The 22,500-nt window shown below is 50.8% G+C and overlaps 1 protein-coding gene across 6 annotated transcripts in view; it reads right to left on the bottom strand.

Moving 5' to 3' along the window:
• LOC126570073 (unconventional myosin-IXa-like) overlaps positions 1-22,500 on the bottom strand; it is a 50,903-nt gene that overhangs the window by 27,612 nt on the left and 791 nt on the right. For 4 of the 6 annotated variants that reach the window (XM_050227558.1, XM_050227562.1, XM_050227559.1 and 1 more), the window contains exon 1: positions 6,581-6,962. In XM_050227558.1, the coding sequence (XP_050083515.1) occupies positions 6,581-6,799 (219 nt within the window). In that variant the 5' untranslated portion in view covers positions 6,800-6,962. Of the gene's footprint in view, positions 1-6,580; positions 6,963-13,259; positions 14,112-22,500 lie in introns of those variants that run through there. The other 2 variants (XM_050227560.1, XM_050227561.1) reach the window with 1 other exon arrangement.

The following is a 22,500-nucleotide window of genomic DNA, read 5'->3' as shown; positions in this document are numbered from 1 at the left end:
GTCTTAACGGTCTGAAACATGGTTGAAGGAAAACATGAATTTTTGGTCGAATGATTTATGCCCTCCAAGCGGTCCTGAATTAAATCGGTTGGGCTATTCAATATGGGCGTTTGTTCGACCTAAGACCTGTGAACCATAACACCATACACGGTTGGTTCGCTGAAATCGTTTATCATCAAAGCCTGGTCTTCTAAGTTGGACACCTATTTTACCGAAGGTGTTCTCGAATTCGTAGCCGCTTGGTGAAATTAATTGAGAAAACAGGCCGAAAAACCCACTCATTTTGTTTGTTTTTGATAAACAAAGAAATATAGAGCGAATGAAATACTTTGAAACAGTAGAAAATATAAAAAAATGGCTTTAAACTTCAATAAAAGATTTTCTCATTTTTTTATGGTAGACCCTGTATCGCGATGAGAAAAGTTTCAATGCAGCAACTGATTGTTTGGAAAAGTTTAATTGTAAGCAAAAGCGAATCAAGAAACGAAAATGAACGCTGCCAGCAAAAATGCAAATTTGGTTGACTAACAAGCTAATGAACATGATTTAAGAACACGAGAGTAACGTAACTTCGATAAAATCCGTTGCATTAATCATCGAGAATGAGCAACACTCCTTTTCCAGACCTTATTAACGGGCAAAACAACCGATCGGTTGCATCGGGCTGGGCCGGTGGATCGATCGAACAGTTTGCGAAATGATTTCCCTTATCGACGACGGCAGCCCTGGAGACACCATCGCCGTGGGACCGGCAAGACAACACATCACTATCATCGATAGTGCTCGCTAATGCAATCATTTCCGAAATACTGTTGTCGCGTGGTGCATTAATTATCGAGAGACAGAGAGATACATGAAGTTTCCGCCAATTTTCCGCTAGTCCATCACCATTCCCATCTCGAGCGAACCGCGAAAATTACAAACTCGCAGAAGATCACAGAGCACCGATTGCCACCATTCGTAGCAACATAAAAATGGTCAGCTGATACCAAGAGGTAGAGCCCAAAAGCCCCCGAGCGAGAGAGAAAAACCGAGAGAGCACTAAATGTGCTAAAACCTGCCTGTCTTCGACCATCGCGAAAGCGAAAAAGGTGATAAAGACACTCATTTACAACGCGTGCATCCTTCGCGACCCCTCCGGTATCGTGCCGCGACCGCACACGGGTTTGCCAAGACCGGAAGTGAAAAACGAAAGTGTTTGCCGAGTGCACGGGTGTCTGTTTGTCTGTTGTGATCGTCATGTATGTCCGATCATTTCTTTTTATCGCCTGTTATGTGCGAGATCGCCCGGGAGTTATGTAGTGCCGACGAAGATGAGTTTCTCTGATGTCCGTCCTCGAAAACGCGTTGCGGAATCGTTGAGTAAACAGATCAATCGATGAGCAAAATGCGTAACACGCATGTGAATGCAGACAAATATTTCAAATTTCCAGCCGCATGAGTCACCGGTCAATGCAGGAGCGTCAGAGCGTCGTTAAACGATGTCGCGACACCGTTGGACAGCCTAAACGAATTCGATCGAATTCAATAAAGTCCACTTCTATTGCAGCTCATAAGTCGAAGGAATGTGCGACCAACAGACCAAATCAACTGCCAATGCATCATTCCGAAGCAAGAACAACAAAAGCTTCTTATCTAGAACGGCATAGGCGCCCATTGTAATCTCATTTTTTTTTTTTCGATGACGACCACCACCACTCCCGGAATGAGGCCGGGCGCAAATGATCAGCGAGGGCAATACATCACTCACATCGGACCAGCTCTGCCGGCCGGCCAGCCAGAGTCCTAACACTCAACTAGAACGCGAGAAGGGTACAGATTGGCTATCAAAAGCCGTCACAAGCCGGCAAAGCTGCGAATGCCTGGGCGCGATGTGTAATATGCTGCCCAGAACCCGGGCGCAACACAGCGCAATGCAATCAGCACTAATTGTGGTGGGACCCAACCCCATCCAAATGCCCTCTTCCCCCTCACCCCCACCGCAGGCGGTTTCGCGAATTGCGAGTGCGTGGCGACGGAAACTATGAACACTGTCGAGGGGCGGCGGTCTGGGGGTTCGGTATGATGTCACGCAAAGAAGTAAATGGCGAGGCAAGTCCCGAGCGGAAAGCAATTACACATCGCGTGGGGATTGATTGTGAGCAGCACCACCGTTGTGGTGTGTGGTATGAGTCAGTTCCTGTGGCCGACTGGCAGCCCCAGCAACTGAAGATGAAAATGAATAAATGGAAATTGAAAGCGAGAAGGATGCGAGAACTCAAAACCGAGACGGTTGTAAAGTCGATTGACGGACAACAGAAGATGGAATGCAGAAGTAGCTCCAAGCTTCAAGCGAAGAGGATCGCAACCGACCGACCGACCATCATCCTTGACCTGATCTCTCGTGGTGGCGGCGGCGCCCAGTATGGTAAACGTCACGCGAGCAGAATCCCCACCAACGGACGATCTGCTCCTCGTGTTGATCTGCCAAGGCCAAAAATCGGGCATCTCCTTCTCCCGTCTGTGTTTTCTCCCTTCGTCCTGCCCGTCTGTCTGTGCATCAGCTGTCTGAGAGGCCACACACCGGGAGCCCGAGAATGCAGTTCGCAAAATATGGCCGTTGAAAATCCGTCTAAAAATCTTCCCCCTCAAAAAAGGGAGTTTCGCTTCCACTGGAGAGCTGGCCTTGATCGCATACGTGCGATTCTATGCTGCAGCGACACCCCGATGGGACGAAGGAGAACGCGTGAGAGCCAGAGAGGGAGATGGAAGGAGGGCTTTACTAATTAAATCCCGAGGCGCGATGGCGCGAGAACGTGACGCCGGGGACGCCAAGGAAGGAGAAGCGCGGTGACGGCGACGGCGGCGACGACGAATGTGAAATCGAAACCACAAACTGCTGGACTACGGGACGTAGAATGGGTCCCGTGTCCAAAAGGTGCCCCAACCCCAAAAGTCAAGTCCGACGACCACGACGACGACGACGACGACGACGACGACGACGGTCCACAAGAAGTTCGAAGGAAACGAAGCGGAACCGGATTAACGCGCGGTGTTTGTGAGACATTTTCGGACCCACACCGCTCCCCTTTTTACTTGGAGCTTGGAGCCGTGGGGCTTGTGGCTCACTTTCCAAGGTCACCTCGCGCGCGATCACGCTGGCAAGTGACTCCTCGAAGTTCGTGTCGAAGTGAGCTGTCACTGGTCCGCTGGTCACGGGAGGCTCGTCACGGTAGGCGGATCGGTCGATTGATCGCCCTCAACAGTGCCCTCCCATCATCGATCGATGACAATCACCGATACTCTCGAGAAATTTTTCAACTCATGGCCGATTCTACCACGTTATCGCTTATCTCGTTTTTGTTATCGAGCTACCATACGAGCGCGACCAGCTCCTCGCTTTCTGCTCTTTCCAATTCTGCTCTCAGTGGACGCGATCCTCACATTCCGCTTCTGCTCTGTCTGTACGGGCGGGAACTCGATCCCCCAAACACGATCTTCAAGAGGATCGAGCGGAGAGAACACACGCCCTGGCGAGCTCTGGATGGCGGCAACCGTACAAACAAACACATTAGTAAAAAATGCAAATATATGCGCAGAACATAGGCGAACATATTTGTTTGATGTAGTGCTGTGTCCTCTCTTCATCCCTTCTCTCTCTCGTCGTCCCTCTCGTTGGTGTCGACCGTTGACGATCGTTATAGTGATCTAACCCGGCCGGCAGGAGGTTGGACCCTTCTCCTTATGCTGCTGCCCTGCTGCTGACACGCATACAGTGACGCACTTCCACGCGTGTGTATGTGTGTTATGCTGCGCGAGAATTCCGTACGCCTACGCCAACGGGCAAGGCGGGGGGATCTTGCCGTTACAGTCACCACCGCTCGGCCCCTCTTCCTCCTCTCCCCTTCTCCTTCTTCTGCTCGCTCGGAGGAATGTTAATGATTGCTTAAACGATGATGCCAGAAAGCATTTCTTCTGTCGCTCTTTGGGAGCGCACTGAGCGGTCATTGGGGTTTGCAGTTAGGAGCCGTTGCTTAGCGACAGCCTTTCGGATGCGACAAGCAGGATTTCAGTGTTCACAAACGGGCACGCGGAGCTTTGGCTGGATGCGGCGCCTGAGGTTGATGTGAAGTCAAAGTGACCAGGCTGCTGGCTGGTAGCGAGTGGCTGCATCAATGACGTTGAACCAACCATTTCTATGGCATCTCTCTCTCTCTCTCTCGGTTTTTGGATGCTGCCCTCCACAGACAGCCAGGTTGTGTTGGAGGAAGCCTCTCCCAAGCCGTTCTGAGCCATAGACCAACGGTTGAAGGCAACTGGAAGCCAAGAACATTGGGAAACCAGTGTGTATGTGAGTCGGTGTATGTGTCACGGTTGACCCGATCTCAGATAGCAACCAGAGCACAGCACGCTAAGCCTGTTCGTTGTCAATCGTCGAATCGTTGTCTGTTGCAACGCAAAAAAATGGACATCAGAGTGTCATCCCGATGCATTGCAGGCATTTGATTGAATCGCCAGTGAAGAGGCCCCGAAACAATCCCAAAAAAAAAACAAAAAAAAACCTACGTCTGTTGTGCCGGTATCGTGTCGTGTCGAAGCGCGATTTGATTTAATTGGCCAAACGGTTATCGGGAGAGATTTGTGTCGCGGCGATTAATTTAAATATTTCCCCCCTGTTTTTGCTGCTCCCATCCCCCGGCTCGCGCCCTCTCTGGTCATCATCTCGCCCTACCACCACGCCCTTTCCTCTCTGCGCTGAAGCCTGCTAAAGCAGCAACAAACCCATCCTCGTCTTCTGGCACCAAAAGTGAAACGAAACGAAACGAAACGCGAGAATCATCAACGTCTAAACCACAGAGGCACACACGGTGCACGTGGCCGACCAGTGGTCAGCAGAGGGGACGAAGCAGGGCGTGTGACAGGTTGATTTTAATTTTATTCCACCGCTCCCCGCTGGATCCCACTGATCCCGCTGTCTCCAAGGCGTGCCAAGACAGCAAAGCTAACGACGGGCGTCTTGTGGGACCCGTGGGATCTTCCTTATTCAAAATTCCGGATTGCGACTCATCCTCGCGTCGTGGCGTGCGGCATTGCCTAGCAGCCCGTCCCTCGATCCGTGTGTGCTCGATCACAATTCTGTTGTTGAGTTCTCGCGCCAAAAAAAAAACCGATGGTGTGCCAATGATGGAGTGACACTGCGCCGCGGACAGGTGTTTGCGACAAAAGATGAAGAAGCGTCTCGAGAAGTCACCAACACTCCTATGAGGGGGAGGCGCGCGTGTTGACATATTAGAGGACAAACAATGCAGAGAGTTTTGAGGTGTAACGGTTTTCAATCGTGATCGCGTAGATCGCTCAAAAGACAACAGAGCCATCGGCGAGCTTACAGAGCGCTATTGCTTTTGCGATCCAACGATGTAAACCCTTCTGACGCACCATATGATACCAATTTGCTGCTGATTGTAGTGCTATTACTACTATTTTTATCCCTTTCGGTACCTCACATTCCTTACTATCGTCTGCAGCCGGTGGCCATTGTGCAACTCCCCCGTTTGTGTACAATCAATCATAATTGGCCTGGATATCGATTACACACCATTCGCGACGTCCAGTGCGGAAGCGAAGCAACGCCGGAAAGCGTGAAAAGCGGAAAATGCAAATCCACTCCACTGGTGGTGGTGGTGCTGGAAATAAAGAAGGGTGCACCAGACACGGCGAAGATGCACTAGAACAGATGATGCTTCTGCCAACAGTTATCCGTTTATCCGTTAAAAGGGAGAGAGAGAGAGAGAGAAACTCTTTTCTTAACTGGTTTTTCATATTCAGAAAAAAAATGATAAACAACAACTTTCTCAGCGCGCCTTCCTTATCAAACTCCAGCCATCAGGCTGCATCGAACCGTGCTGCGATATGCGAGCAACACGGCCACGGTCTGGCACCGATCGGGGCTAGTGGGTGCCTGTTGGTGTTTGGATTGTCCTGCATTCTTCACCGAGCATCTCCAACTGGCCACGGCGGAAACACTAGAATCGTTCACAACAAAATGATCGGGAGCATCAGGCAAAAACACTTGTACACCGATAGCGGTTGCGTCTCGTTGGTTGTTGCTCCAAACATAAAACACACCAGCCAGGACGCATGCTGACATAACGCCACAACGGACGGACATTGTGCCACAGACTCAAAATTTCCCCCCAGGGAGTGCAGTTTCATCGTTCGATTGGCTCCGACACTCACTGGGGCTGGTCAATTGGCAATTGCCCTAACCAGAACGCGGGGCGGAAGTGAATCATTACGCAGACCGCTGCCGCTGCTGAACTGTTAGCCCCTTCGTTGCGGCCACTTTGCTATCGCTTCTCATTCGATCCGTTCCGACACACAGAACCAGAGCGCGAGTAGAGTATGTTTATGAGAAGTGTGTTTACGCGACGGCGCAACACACTTGCCCAACTCCGAGCGTGCATGAATCATAACAGCTTCACTGTGCGCGGTCCCTCTCGATAGCGCCCGGTAGCGACTAAAAACACTCCAATCGAAACTAAGAACGATTCGTGCTGGTCACCAACTGCCTGACCTACCGGCCATGGGGCACACAATTTACCTTAAGCATCACCGTCGTGTCGAGCGTAACGAAATCATCGTAGTAAAGCTTCGAAAGTCGCGCCAATCGTCGCTTCTCCTTCAACAGCGCGGCAGCAGCCACTAGGTCACCACCGTCGTCGTTGGCCGCCACCACCGGCGGTGCAGCTGCATCGCTGGACCGCTGCATTCGGCGGCGAACGAACTGCACTGGCCAGCCGCCGGTACACGTATCGCACATCGGACCCCACCACACTGACGACTCCTTTTGGCACAGCTAGCTCGCTGGCTGGCTAATCTTTCAGAACACACACTGGCACACGAACACTTTCACTCTTCTTGAATCCGTGCCACGTCTAATTCGCGCCGGATTCTTATTCAGCTACACGGATGTACGGATTCAGTGGACACTGCGAACAGAACAGCGGAGTAGAAAAGAAGGCACATAGTAGGATCTTGCATCCGCACAACACAACGGCACAATTAGCCGGTTTTTGGATTGAAAAGGAAGCACTACCCAAGAGTGAGCAGGATTGATTGAGGCGAGTGTGCCAGAAATGTTCCCACGACCCCAAATTAAAGGAAAAACTCATTCGGTTTCGGCCGGCCAATTGCCAACTTCCTCTGTGGAGCGCACTAGCGAGCACTGCAACGATCTACGGTCGTACCAGGCAACACTTGAACACCTTTTTTGATGAATTCCTTTCTGCGGAACCGGGGACTCGAGCATCCGTAAGCACTAGAGCACGATCCGATAACTAAGAATGACTAAAGGCAAAAATGTCGCGTAAGTTCCTTTTGCCGGATTGGATTCAGCATCTTCAACTGAATTCAATCCAATCGGGAAATGAAATTTCAGTTCCATAAATGCTACGTCTGCGTCGTACTGGCACTGACACTGGCCTTGCCCTGCTACTACTATCGTGCACTCGCACTTGCACTTGAGTTTTGAACAGCACAGCCAATCACAAGTGGACACCGCCGTATGGTGTCCAAAACTACTTCACTACGATGGCCTTCCTGCTCAACGCGCCCGGCTCTGAGAAGAAGTGTTCGGGTGCTGGCACGGCAGCTCCGGCGCGCGCATCTTGCGGACTTGCCCGCGTACACTAAACGGATTGGCGCCTAGGGCCGTTGCCGTTGAATCGATTAGAGACTGCAGCTATTCTTAATCGATCAAGGCGTTCGCTCTCACGCCGTCTCTATCTTGCTCTTGGATTGTGGATGTTTGGAAATTGAGAGTGTGGTTCGCACGTTGCGCCGCGAATATGAGAGTGATTCTGCTCCAGAAGCAGAAGGAGTGGAGTTGGAGTTCGTCGTAGTGTTGGAACAATTCGCGCATTCGTGAGACAATCAAATCGTGCGCTTGCATCACTCTCTGCGTCTCTCCGTCCGTCTCTCAAACCACTCACACTAGACTTAGTCCGGGGCGAAACATTCTGTCATCGATCGAACCGATGGCAGATTGCTTCTTGTCTTTAATCACCACCTGCTGCTAACTCCCCCCTTTAGCGATTAGTTGCCTTAGCGAATCGGTTATTAGCAGTTCAGAACACATAAACGCACACAAACATACACGCGCGCACGCTTCGAGAACGATTAGTTTACTCTTTGTCATTCGCTTTGATGGATGCCAGGAAGTGGCTGTCAGCACACAGTCGACTTCGCTGCTCTCTCGACACACAACAGACCAACAATCACCCCCGGTTTCCCAGCGCAATTCCAGCAGCAGCACAATAACAATTTGTTGACGATCACGACGTCACAGCACAGATAGCTGGTGCCGGTGACGTGACGATCCACACGGAAAGGGCAAGGGCACAACACACGACCTACAACCGATGTTTGCAAAAAGAAAAAAACCCGATTGGGGCACACGACGCAGCGATCAGCCAGCCACCTGATCCTGATCAGAGACGCTGTCGTCGAAGTTCCTGAGGCGATCTACTGCCTCACTGCCGCTGCTGCTGCTGCTGCTGCTGGTGACTCACAACAAACGAACCCTCGTTCGCCGGCAGGCACCACCGGACCACCGGTTGGGACCCCGAAGGTCAGTCGAACGTTCAAACCGAGCGATAGCGTCCGTCAGATAAGAATGGCAGCCGCAAATGGCACACCGAAATGGTGGTGGCGCGCGCGCGGAATGGTCACAATAGCACCAGCACCACAGCACCTTCTATTGCTCGACGACGTCCGATCGGGTACTGGATGGCGGGGCTGGTGCGGTTCGGCATCGAACCCAGCAAGCAGGCTCAGCAGACAAGGCCGCTTCACTGTTAGGTGCTTTCGGATCGGTCGACCAACCGCTTATCAATCAATCGCCCCTTCGTGGGTTTGATAAGGGAAGGCTAAAGATTGTCAGACACACACACATACACACGGTGCAAAGCGATATGGCGATTTCTGCAAACATACTGGCAGGGCAAGTGCCAGCAGTCCTACTATCGTGACGACGAAGTTCAGCATCAAACCAAGATCACCAACATCGAGGAGCGTGGCGCATACTGGAGGTAATAGTAGCTCAACATTGTCGGTGAGGAGTATCGATCACCAGCAGCAAGCACCGAGAGAGTCCGGCAGGCAGCAAGCGGCAGCAGCTTTGGCGTTTAATTATTTGTTGATTAATGGCGTGCCCGTAACTCTCTGTTGGCGCAGCCTTAGAGAATGTCATCGCGAACGCGATCGAGATCGGAGGAAGAAGCGTCTTTCAAATTCCGACTAGCGGTGTGGCCAGACAAGCAACTCCGAGGGCCACGGAGCGGAGCGTGGTGGGGATTATTAGACGATCTAGAGTAGAAACGAATGAATGGTGCCGATTGTCGATCGTTGGCGTCAGTGAATCGACTAGATAGACCCCCCGGGGGGGCGCCGCCGTTTGGATGAATCATCTGCATAAAGTTACGTTGCTGTCGTGTTCCCTGAGACCCCGGACCCAGTGTCTATGATTAGGAACCGTTGTCGAGGGTGTGGAAGTGAGTCAGGAAGACGCACAATCAGATACGTAGATCCAACCCGGGGGGATCCGGCTTTCCGACCGAGTGTATTTGAATGAAAAATGTTCGATTCCATTTCGAAATGATTCAAATTCTCACATCCAAGCACAAAGGGGTATCCCGTTCATCTACGCCAGTGCTTCCAGGCGTCAAGTTTTCCACAACTACACCTGGACCTCCATGACATGTGCCTACTGCCGTTGATCGCACAGTCTGCTTCTTTCCAGAACAACAAAATCCAGGATCCTGGACGACTTGAGCATACATTTCCTGCAAAGCAAGAAACAGAAGAACAACACGCGCTCTCTCTCTCTCTCCGGGACTGTACGCTATCAAGCCAACTTCTCGCAACAAAGCAGCAACTCATTCGCTTTTATGATGCCAACCCCGCTCCTCCCTTCGCTTATCGCAACCCTGCCTCTGTATGCGTTGAGAATGTCCGATAAGATTTGGATTTTATTTCTGTTTGCCAAACAGAAAAGGCTCGACGACGATGATGGCCGGGGTCTGCGCATATACCTTCGCAGAGACGCAGACACACATTCATCATATGGCTGGTGATATGACAGTTGCCGTGGTTGCCTTGCTTGCCGCACACGTCGAATGTTGTCGGTCGTTATCGTTCTGGCGGAGCGAGGACATACCTGGATACAGCAGCACGCCGACCACGCGGCGCTTTGTGAGAATGCTCAGCGAAACGTTCCTCAAGCAAAAGGAAGAACTCACGGAGGCACTAAGAGGCACCTCTCACCCTTGTAACCTTGAATCCTGTCCAACAGAAGCAGCAAGGACATCATCGAACGTCATCTACAAACACACACAAACACACATACACGCCAGGTAGTGATGGGTCCACAGTAGCGTCGAGAGTAGTTCTCGAATTCCTTGGCAAGAACTGTCACGGGGAGGAGCCGCGCTCTTGGCGAAGTGTCAGATTGAGCGTGACGATGACGGATCTCCTAGTAGTGACGACCGCCGGAGCGTGACCTCTCGCGCGACTCCCCCAACTTGACGTGCATTCGGACTTCGGAGAAAGGAAATGGCCCGAGAACTTCCTTATCATGCCTACCCGGTGCGCCGGTGAACGTGACGGCTTGGACTGCGGGAAGGACCCGCAAAACAGCGTAGCAGCGGTAACCGATGTAGCCGGCGCGAGACACAGTGCACCGGCGTTACCGGCGAACTTTCGCGTGACATGTCGTCCCGTCCGCTGGTTTGAGGTTTCCTTCTTCAGCTTCGGCTTCACGGAACGGAACGGAACCCATTTATGCGCACATTTCGCATCCGAGAGGTGCTCTTGCGGTTGGCTCTAATGATATCCTATTTATAGCGCCACAGAACGGAGAGGAACTGTCTAACTGGCGGAACGGCGGAAGTGCTCTCACTGCAACCAATAGACCAGTGGCACCGATCTCCCGGGCTCCCTCTTAGATGGAACTTAATGGAACGCTAGGAGCCACAAGCGTTCTACATCCACCTCCATACGGTACCCCAGCAAAGAAGAGGAAGCCCCGAGAGAAAGCAGAAGCATCTGCCCAGAACTTCTCTACAAATGGAGCACAGATATGTCGAGCGATACGTCGAGGCGAGCTTCGACTTTTCCGTTTATTCCCAGAGCCAACAAACAGATTCTGCAAGCCAGGCGTGCGGTGCGCAACGAGCGCCCTTCTCTCTTTCATTCAAATCAATGGCCCTCTTCAATTGCACGAAGAAGCTGCCACTCACAACGCGGGCTCTCCGAATTAGTAGCTAACGTACGACAGAACAGACAGAACGGACTTGGAGCAGCAAAAACCACAAAAAAAATAAAGAAAAGTTGAGGGAAAATGTCACGAAACGCGTGGACACAATCTTTTTCTACGATATTGCTTGTGCTTGCCTTCCACCAGACACACACGAACCTTTATCTTATCGGTATTGAGCAAAAGACGAAGAATGAAAGCAGCAGTGGAGCGTTGTGGAGAAGGAGGAGGAAAGTGTCGTTTTAGTGTCCTGCAATATCCCTCCGATTCCGGGGCGCCATCGACGAGCTTCTTTTCAAGGCCAGCCTTCAGCCAGACCAAACTGCTGACCGTGGCGGTGGTGGTACTGGTTGGTGGTTTGAAGCCAACCATGGAGTTGCGTTCTTTCTCTTTCTCGCACTCTCTCTCTCTCTCTTTCTCTCTGTATCTTTTTTTTGTTTTGTTTTACGATCTTGACCTTTACAATATACATACAAGTGAGTCAACCACTAGCAACAACTAGGACCAAAACGAACGAAAGAGAGAGAGAAAGAGAAAGAGCGGGAGACTTAAAGTGAATCAAACCTTTTGTCCAGAGGCTCCCCCTGGACACGAGGGTGACGAGAAGCAAGGGCGGTGCAATTGTGGTTCCCTTCTTATGTCATTTGAATTGTGGTGCCCGGACCTTGACGCATGTCTCACTGTATTGATCCTGTCGAATGATAAAGACCAACGATCTGGTCCAGGTGTTCTGCTGAACAAATGTGCTTAGCTTGGGAGTTATTGTGGTAGATGACTTCACTGACTAGGCTCGCACCAAGGGACCCCTAGAAACGGGCTACGGAAACCAACTAGCTCTAATTCCTGGAGTATCGAAGATCGAGGAGATTACTGAAATCGAGGTGTGCCTAGGGAGAGGTGGTGACGCCCATCAACACTCTATTACTCCACGATGGAAATAGTATGCGGATCTATAAATAGATCACCGCCGTACCCTGGCGTTCCCAACGTACCACGTGGATCGGTATGTCGGCACCTGTTCTTCCCCCAGGAGCAACCGATCACCTCGTTTACTCTTGCGATACCAGCGACAAGGACCAGGTTGGAAGGAGGAATTATACAGGGTGCGAATAGGGCAGACTAGTCGACAGGCCGCTTGGCGCTTTCTGGACCAGGTATAACTCATCTATGGCTCGAGACGAGCACGTCTGAGGGTCGCCGCCACCACCGCCATCGAGCGCCAGGAATTTCCACGGCAGGTAGGCGCCACATACACACGCACCACACATTTCCACCATTTTTTCCCATGTATGTTTGTGTGTGGTGACGGCCACTACACCTTCCCCAAATAACAACTTGTTTATCCATACGAGCGGCGGGGGATATTGGCGGTGGTCAAATGAACAACTAAGGAGACGAGCAGTAAGAAGAGCAGCCAGCGCCAACCAAGTGCGCCAGCCAGCCGACCAATATATTGGCGGGATTGGGGCGGTTGAAAAAACAAACAAACATTTATGAGATACGCGAGCGTGCGAGCGAGCGAGCGGTCGCGCAAGGTACGCAAGGAGTGCTCATTTGAGCCCCTCGTGGAAGGTGGTGGTAGAAGGTGGACAGACTCAACGGGTGGGCAGGATCACCTCTGGGTACTTCAGCAGTTCAGTGCGATTGATGATTGTTTATCGCTTCATTGCACCACGTGTGCCCTGTTTATCGAGCCCCGCGTAGTACTAGCGTGTGGCCATTTCCCGGCCTTGGCGCGATTGCCGCCGCCCAGTAATCAATGGCAAGAATTGATAAAACGTTTAATTCGATTGCCTTGCAAGGCTGCAAAAAGCAACGCTTAGATGACCGAAGGAGTAGCACACAACCCGTCGTTGGTAGTGATGTACGATTTACGAATGAATTGGCGATTTACGAATGCTAAAAAAAATACTTTTGAAGAGGCAGAGCATAGTACACTATGATCGCTATGAACCAGGACACCTACCTGCAGAATGTAGCGGGAACAGTCCCCTAGTGCGTCCTGCGACATGGCCGTCGACGACTGCGGTGATGGCTAACGGCAAGGACCTCTGCTTCTGCCGCTGCTGGCAGCCTAATCTCATCAAGCGCTGCAGCCTTCGTCTTCTCTACGAAGCAGCTACGGCTTCCTCTAACGCTGCTACCTCCGCTACCGCTACTGCTCCTCCTTCCTTTTCGGCGACTACGACTAGTAGTGCTGCTGGCTGGCGTCCAACTGCTACTGCTGCTACTGCAGTAGGCGCCGCTCATTCTGCACCGCCCTCTGCACCTTCCATTCGGCAGCCGCGGCCACCACCACCGCCGGCTTCAACACACACGCACACAGCACACGGGGCCTGCTCAGGGCGGCAACACATTCACCCCGCCGGGTGCGAACGGTTTTCCGAACCAAATGGAGAAATTGATGGACACTACAGCAACCACAACAAAACACAACTGTAACCACAGCGCGCGCGACACCAAACACCGAAACACGAACGCGATTCCGCGCAATCGCCAGAGAGCTGATGCTTTCCACTGCACTTGCAGCTCACCGGGACTATTACACTCGGGTGATTGGCACCTCTTTTTGGATGATCATCATTACCATCATCGTGGTCGTTGCCAGAATAGCAGCGGCTGATAGTGATGCTGAGCTGTGTAACAAGGTGTAGCGGGCTTGCAGGAACCAACCACTCTTCCGGACACACAAACACACACCACGATGCACGACGATGCTTGAATGTAACTGACTGCAATGCACTCTATCGCTACCACGCACTAATGTCGCGACTATTTCATTCAACAATACTTGCAACACGGATCACTTGCCGACTGACTGGAAGAGATAGAAATGGAAATATTGAAATGAGCTGTGCGGCCAGAGAAGCGCCAACGAAACGAATACTTCGCTAAACCATTGCTGCCGCGAACAACTGGATATGACGAACAAATGGTACGCAATGGTTACTACGGTCGCGTTTCTCAAAAGTGGTACAACACTTTTTAGAACATTTACAACAGATCGTTAAGGGACTGTCGGCAGCCCCTAATCAACAAGGAGGAACAGTTCTTTGCCTTTTTCCCCTCTAGTCTAGTCAAAGTAGGCGGTTCGCACTTGTTAACCCGTTGAACCGCACGCATGCACGCACACATACGCACGTACATCCAATTGCAGATTACAATTTCTCCTTATCGCTCCACTGACGCAACTGTTCTACTGGAAACAGTTCTTTTGAAAAACAAGAAGAGCCCGCTGCCATCATCGGAGATCCTGTTTGTATGCGGCGCTACAATAACCTTCCTCCCCCCCCCCCCCCCCTTCCACCCGTCCGTGTGCGTGCGTATGCGATTTCAAAGCGACCGGGGAGTGAGGACCAACTAGGCACTTCCAACAATTGCACCCATCGCGGGCCATCGGCACTGATAAGTCCGAGGGCGAGTCCCGTCGTCCCGGCCGTTCCGTTTCCCGTTGGACCGTGAAGATAGGTAGTAGTGGCCAGCATAAGACGCCACTGCCCTTACTGCTGCTGGAGCTGCTGGTGCTGGTGCTACTTCTACTGCTATTGCTTATCGCTAATAATGGCAAAGACGCCGGCTAGCCTCGCCGACGCTCTAGTAGAGAGCCTGTTATTATGAGTGGGACGACCTTTTGGCGCGATCATCGGTCCAGCAGCAGCAGCTGCACCAGCGATGCTTTCGTCGCACTGGCGCACAGAGTACCGAGGAGTAAGTAAGATTAAGTGTAGTGCGGGGCTTTAATTATTATTCGCGGCAATTAGTGTTGGTGGTGCTGGTGGTGGTGATGGCACACTCCCGTCACCGACAACGTCCGATCAAGTCCGTGGTGGCGGCAGCGTCGGCAATGGATTGAATACACGCTCTGCTGCGTTGACGCGGTGGCGCTAGCTGGCGAAGGAGCGGTGTGATAAGGACCTGTTCCACGAGCCGGAAGCTGTCTCGAACTGAAATGAAAGACGAACAGAAGCAACAAAGATGTGGTTAGCGACGTCGTACTACTAGGGTTGCGGCTACTAGGAACTGTAAATGTTAAGAAGCAACTGTACTATTGATTTCTGGAATAAACTCTTTAAACAGGAACAGATACGTCCCAGTGCTTACGGGACAGCAAGTACGAAAAGTAAGGCGCCTGGTCTGACTCATCTCTCACTTCAGCTACAAATTTTAGATTTTTCTAGTAAATCGAACAAATCACCATCTCATCGGAAGTGACTCACGGATTGCTGGTTCCCCTTGCGGATCCTCCTTCTCGTGAGGTACGATCCCGTTGTTCGAGCAGATGCTACCACAGCATATTAACACCAAAGGCCCACGGACTGCACGATCAACAACAACAGCTGGTGCTGGTATCCCCCTTCCACACTGACGGTCCGTTGGAAGTTCCAAGCCTCAGCCCAGAGCCTCCGGATGAAAACAAATCGAACCGAAAGGCGGAGAGAGAAAGGAGAAGGAAGCGCGCATCCCCGGATTGATGGATGCTTCACACGCCTCACAACAAGACGCCCGCGATCGGTGAGGTCCGCTAGGCCAAGCCAGCGGGCTTCTCGTTCGCTCCCTTCGCGCGATGATCTCTCGTTTCCCCCCGGGAGGTGGCACACACCGATGGCGAGCGACGGCCGGTTCGTCCAGCTGGCCTACTTTTTCCGGTGTTCGTTTTGCGAAACCCAATTGCGGTAGTGGTGGCCCTGGACCATAGCATCTCGCGCGTATCGGTGGGGCGGCAGATATATGAGTTGAGGAACAGATTTCGGACACGATCCAGCGGTTACGGACATCATAGCACCGGTAGCAGCAGTAGCAGCAGCAGCAGGTAGTTCGAGAATCTCCTGGGGAAGCTGACATAACTGGCACACACTAGTGTGGTGGTCGGTGGTGATATGGGGAACAGAAACTTCAGGGCTTTTACTACAGGTGTCGATCATCTCGTCACCGTGATCTCGAATACAGTTTTCAATTATTGGTTCAACTCCTTCGAGGTCGAAATTCCATCGAATGAACATATGGTTCGGAACACCTTGGAACCGCTTACTGGTGTCCACAGAAGACAACACGCGTCCTCATAAAACGTTTCGACGATCATGCGATCAGACGATCTTCGAACATTTATTTCACGAATATGTTTATGATATTCATAATGCCACAAAAAAACACACACCGAAAAGCAAACAGCTCTCCGTGAGGTCTTAAGTGCGCCCATCAAGGAGAAAGCGAATGTGCAGGACGCAAATGAAGGCAGAGCCAGAGAGCAGAGGTAGCAGAAAGAGGTGGATGCGATACAAAGTGCAATTCAATTTTATTTATTACATCGTCATCGGCATCGGTTGGATTGTTTTATTTCTCTTAATTTCATTCATTACCCTCACACCTTTAACTTCTTTCCTTCGCGCAGTGGTCATCGGTGCATCGATTGGGACCGAGTGGATAATGCAGATACGCATCGTTTCACATCCCCCACAGGCATTCGCCGCCCAAAAACCTCTCCACATGGAGGAGAAATCACTTGAAGCCATAAATTTGAGACGAAATATGGATCCAGAGATCCGGGGCGGCGGCCAATGAGAGCATGACCGAAGGAGGCTACCCCGAAAATACAAATTTCAAATCGAACTAAAAAAAAAGCGTTTTAATAATTATTCAGGAGACCTGTGATGCCTGTGTCTCATTAAATCACGCTCATAATAACGCCTTTGGCTGTTCTGGGTGTGGCTCGGTCGTGCACCTGGCCCGAAGATCATCTCGCACCATCATCTCGGTGAAGTGACGTTTTCCCCAAATAAACCTTGGCAGAGATTTTGTTCCCGCGGCGGAAGCAGCAGCAACAAACAACTAATCACGGTTCCGACGCCGCAACTTCCAACAAACCATTTGGGTGCGATCGTTCGTTTCGCTCTCAAACATCTGCTGCTCCCGTTGTTTGGCTGTGACCATGCTGTGTGTACGCTTTAGTACGGACAGGAACGTGACTCGCTGATGACACCCCTCAAGCTCCCTCCCGACACCTTCGGCAGCTTCAGGAACGCGAGGAATTTGGCGTCCAAGACACATGGCGACCACGCGGGCACCGAAATGGTTATAATTGGACAAGAGTGCCGTGCAGACGACGCCAATCCGTCGACCTGCTGATGGGGTTTTGCCGGCAAACTCTTCCTCGACAAAAGAGGCGACGCGAGCTCGATCTTAGCGAAAACAGTGCCGCGCACCGCGCTCGGACATATTTTTAGTACATAATTCTGTCGTGCTGTTGTTGTTACACAGTAATGTTTACCAGCTGGCAGGAGACGATGATGATGATGATGATGGTGCTCAGTAGGCGTAAGCGATGAGACGTACGGTCGCAGGAGATTTGTTGGCCAAGATGTGGCCCGGCGGCGTGATGCGCGCCTTAATACCAAATGCGCCGGCAAATGATACATGATCTAATGCGAGCCGAATGCGACCATTGGTGGACGATTAAGGGATTTCAAGGAAAATACTAGAGACACCGCAGACGGCCATGAGTCATGTGGGGTCTTCCAGGGGCCCCGGGTATCGTAGGAAATGGTTTACATTCCATTCAAAGACCGGTAGTGCTCCTGTGCGCGTAACGAGCGCGTTCAATTTGTGCAGTTTAACAAATAAACTTTAATTATAACAAATGGAGTGAGTCTGATTAAACTTTCATGCCAGCCTTACCTGGCCGAAGAGGAGCTCATAAGGCCCCTCCGCCCATCGCGGGAGACAATAAAATGCCTCACCATTCATGATGGAAATGATGGCAGCAAATTGACCCACATCCTAGGGGCCCGTGACGTGTAAAGTGGGTGTTTAGAGTGGGCGAGCGAATGCCTCCGCTGGTCCGTCGGCCGACCGGATCTTGTCCCGATTTCGTTGTTGCCTTCGACTTTCGAACCGAACCGTGAACCGAGCGCTCGGCGGCGCGCCGGTCTGTGGAAGGCTTTCTCGGTTGATTCGATTAAATGTATTAATTTTTGGGAATCTCACTGTACTGCCGGGCGAAGAAGAAGGGGTTTATCGCGTCCATCCTAGAGGCTCGGATGGACGGTGCGGTACTGGAACTCGCTCTAGTTTACTATTTTTAGGGCTAACGAAAGCCACAATGTTTGGGAAAGTAATCGCAGCCAGCCCATGTGTGGCTTCGTGACTGACTGGCGGGCTATATCGACGAATGGACCGACGAAGAGAAGGAAGATAAGCGCCACACAACAACAACACATCTGCTGATGCTGCTGCTGGATGGTGCGTTACGCGATTTTACTATAAATCAAATCCGATGGTCAGCGCCGCGCTTCTTTCCTGTGGCTTAATACCGTAAGACGAGCTACAGTCAAGACCTCGGAGGCGGAGCGGCATCAAGACCTCGTTACGGTACCGTTCTTCCACGGAGGCGCAGCATCGCACGCTGGTGGTTGGTAGTGTGGATTCATCGTTCGCTTCTTGCGTTTTTCGATTTCCGTTAATTCGGTTAATCGTGCGCGCGGGAAGCGCATCGCATCGCTAGGGGAGGCGGACTTTATGCTTACTATTACTACTACTATTACTACTGCTGCTGCTGCTGCTGCTGCTGGTGGTGCTTCCTCTGCATCTGGCAGCATGTAGAAGAGGAGAGTACGGCAGCAAAGTGGTAAAAACGGAAGAAAAAGTTACAAAGCCAACAGCGCACACACCAACACGCCGGTTTGCTGTTCACTTTTAAGCAGTCTGATGCCGAAGGCAACTAATGAAACATTTGGACGAATGCTGTCCGTTTATAGCTTGCTTGTTTATAGCCTTTCACATCTGTTATCAACATGTTAAGCACCATTTAATCCGGCTAGGCTGTTTCTATTCAATGTTTTAGGTTTTACAGACACATTAACAACTTTGAGCAGCTGTTTTTTTTTTTAATTTTCTATTTGGTTCTCTCATGTTTTTCATTTTTTAACCACATTTTTCCACAAATGATTCTCAACAAGTCCCACTTTCTCTTGCTTTTTAAAGATGTATTTTACTGTTAACTTTTGCTACGGTGGTGTCTTCAAATATCGATCTTTTATCACTGATGATGTCGATATCCATACCAACCTTTTACCATGTTAAACATAAATTTAGATTCATGTACAACGGTGAACAAGAACAAACTATCCTTCGGAGAGCTCGTGCATTATCACTTGAGCCCACATCGGCAAAAGCAATCACTGGGAGAGCCTCTCCCTTTCCGGAATGGCAAACAAATCAGCTGGAAAGCTTGGTGGAGCGCAACCGTATGAAGGATCATGTGAGGATTACACCGTAATGGGAACTAGCGTTTGATCTTCCCCCTTCACCCAGGCATTGAAGTATTGGTTTTAATCATTCAGCTGCATTTCAACATTGCACTCAGCAGGTCCTTTCATCTGCCCTCCCATCAACACGTTATTACCGTTGCAGTACAAGTACCACACATCGTACATCGAAATGAGATAGAATATTTAAAAAGTTATTTTAAGATCTACAGCACAGAGAACTCGGAGTCCGGCGCACTGCAGCACCACAGTTTGTCTCGTGATGAGAACAACGATGCTCGTGCTATGCCATTACCGATCGATGCCGATGCAAAATGAAATTTTAATTTGTGTAACGCGCGGCGCCAACAGCAACCGGAGAATGGGTGAAACCCATGTCGCGACGAAACATGACGCATCGCTGTTCCCAGAATGTCAGTTTCGAAAAATTGGTCTCACAGCGAGCGAGCGAGCGAGCCGCGAAACCAGAAGCAGCTGGCTGAGAGAAATGACTCCAACATATGCACTGCGCACCGCGTTTGAGTTGGCACGTTCGAGGGCGATTGTGGTCGGTTGGGTTGAGCGACAGTAAGATGGGGAAACAAATAAAGACACTGTGTGTGCAACACATGGACCAACCGGGGAGACCGGCAGCCGCGATGGAATGGAAACCCTCGGTCGCGTCCAGGATATAGAGTGCTACAGCACACCCAGGAAGAACCGGCACCGCATCCGCAGCAGTAGCGCTGTTTTCGGTGCTGTTTGCCTAAGAGGACTTGGGGGACCTGGGATGCGCATCAAGCCAAAGAATGGCGACATATACGCGCGATCGCGGTGTGTGATCGTTAAAATGTTTCACAAACACTGCCCCATCCTTGGTGTGGTGTGGTTCCTCAGCACAGACGCGAGACATTCTCGGGAGAAAATTCAAGGAGAAGATGAGTGCAGCAGCTGTCGCAGACAGTGGACGATTATTTTCGATTTTCTTGCACAATTTGATATCGCACAGTAGCCGGGCGGTGTAATGCGAGAGCGTTGTATGTAATGTCGGTGGTGGTGGTAGCAGATGAGTAGGCAGGAGGCTTCTCTTAAAATAGAATTCACATTTTAAGCAAATCGCATAGTTTTCCTTTAAAAAAAACCGACCCCAGAACCACCGGCCAACATTTTATTGCGCTTTTTACGACCCATGTCCACCCACCTTTAAACGGTTGGCCACGTGCGCGTAAATACAGCCCACAATGGCGGCTACGAAGCCGGTAAACAGAGCGCAACACGGGCCTACTACATATTGCCGCCAAAAAACGCGTGCAAACCACGATCGGTGGCAAACGTAAACGATCAGCACAGCAGCAGCAGCAGCAGCTCAGTACAGTGCGATAGGGTTACAAGAAGCAATCCGAACGAATATTCAAACAAAACACCCAGAAGCCGCCGTTTTTTTTAGATGACCAAAGGATGATTTATTACAAGGATTTTTGTGGCATCCTTTGTTCACCAGCTCGGCGTAAATAGAAAGCCACGCGGATGCCGACCAGCTAGAGGTCAATCGTTGTGGCAAGTTATTGTGTGTTTGGTGTCCAAGATCTGAATTTCTTTTTAAAGAGTTAGCCATGATGCGAATAGTACAGCTCCCTACTAAAGTGTTAGTTTTATAATTACCTTCTAGTTCTAGTGGAGGTCACTTATCAGACGCCATCGTGTTATCCTGACAAGCGATTCACCTGTGACCTTTCAGCCACCTGATGCGCTACAGGAATGGGAATGTAGAAGCGGCTCCTATCCCACTATTGCACTTTCATGCATCACTTTCCACACATGGATTTTGGTGGCCCCGAAATCAATACCATACGCCTACTTTAAAATTTTCCTGTTGGAACACTACGTTTGTGTCAGTGTCGACCTTGACTTGTTCCGCGAAATCCATTCATAAACGTCTTACTCCACTTAGTCCGCTGCAAACCACAAATTTTTTGCGGTTGTAAAAAGGGGTTTAACTTAAAGTCGATTGAAACATTATTTGTAACGAAACCAACTACGTTATGCTGCTATCCATAATTTGGTGCCGCTCATTTCTGATTACACCAGGCCAGCCCAGGTACGTTTGTTTACTTTCATTATCGGGAAAAGCCAACACCATTCGGGACCTGCCCTACGCGCTGCAGGGTCGCGCACACACCATCAACAGCAGTGACAACAAGAACAACAACAGCAACAACTGAAAGCCGTAGGAAGTAAGTGTGGGTGCTTTTTCATCCACCTTTTTTCCACGGAAAATACACTGAAGCGAATGTTGCTAGAATGGTAAGTGTAGCGTCCAGTTTTGTAAAATACCACACGAAAGGCGGAAAGTAAATTTCATTGGACACAACCTAGAAAAGCGCACTAGAAAGTTGCTCGGAGTTTCTCGTTCGTCGGGCATCGCGAGAGAGAGAGAGGTTCAACACGTTTCACGATGATGATTACACGATGAGCAGGATCAACATTATCGATCGGCAATAGGAAGCCAGCAGCAGCCTGATTCGGGATGGAATATTTAAGAAAAAGGCAAAACTCGACGACGCGCTCCAACGACACGCGCACCTCTTTCTTCCGCGGGTCCATCATCACGCACTTCTTATTATTCTTCTTCTTCTGCTGCCCCAACGACTGTTGCTGCTTCTCCCTCTTCTTATCCACAGCTTCTTCCACCTTCGGACCATATGCTGAAGCCAGCCAGTATTCCGGATTTGATTGCAGCAGCCGTCGCCGCCGCCATCGTCGCCACCGTGCTCGTCATCTCGTCGGCGAGAAGGTGCGTCGTCGCCTCCGCGAAGGAAGAGATTCTTTTAGACAATCTACCGCGCCTCCCCCAACCACGCACAATCTTCTCGGAGAGCGTGAGCAGTTTTGCAGCACATTTTACTGTCACGGAACGGCGGAAATGGAGGCGATTCTTCGCGCTGGCGTTCACTCTTCTGTGCGTTT

The sequence above is a fragment of the Anopheles aquasalis genome, chromosome 2, assembly GCF_943734665.1.
Source record: "Anopheles aquasalis chromosome 2, idAnoAquaMG_Q_19, whole genome shotgun sequence".
NCBI classification, from domain to species: domain Eukaryota; kingdom Metazoa; phylum Arthropoda; class Insecta; order Diptera; family Culicidae; genus Anopheles; species Anopheles aquasalis.
The sequence above is the reverse complement of the archived record's forward strand: the minus strand, read 5'-3'. Positions and strand labels throughout refer to the sequence as shown.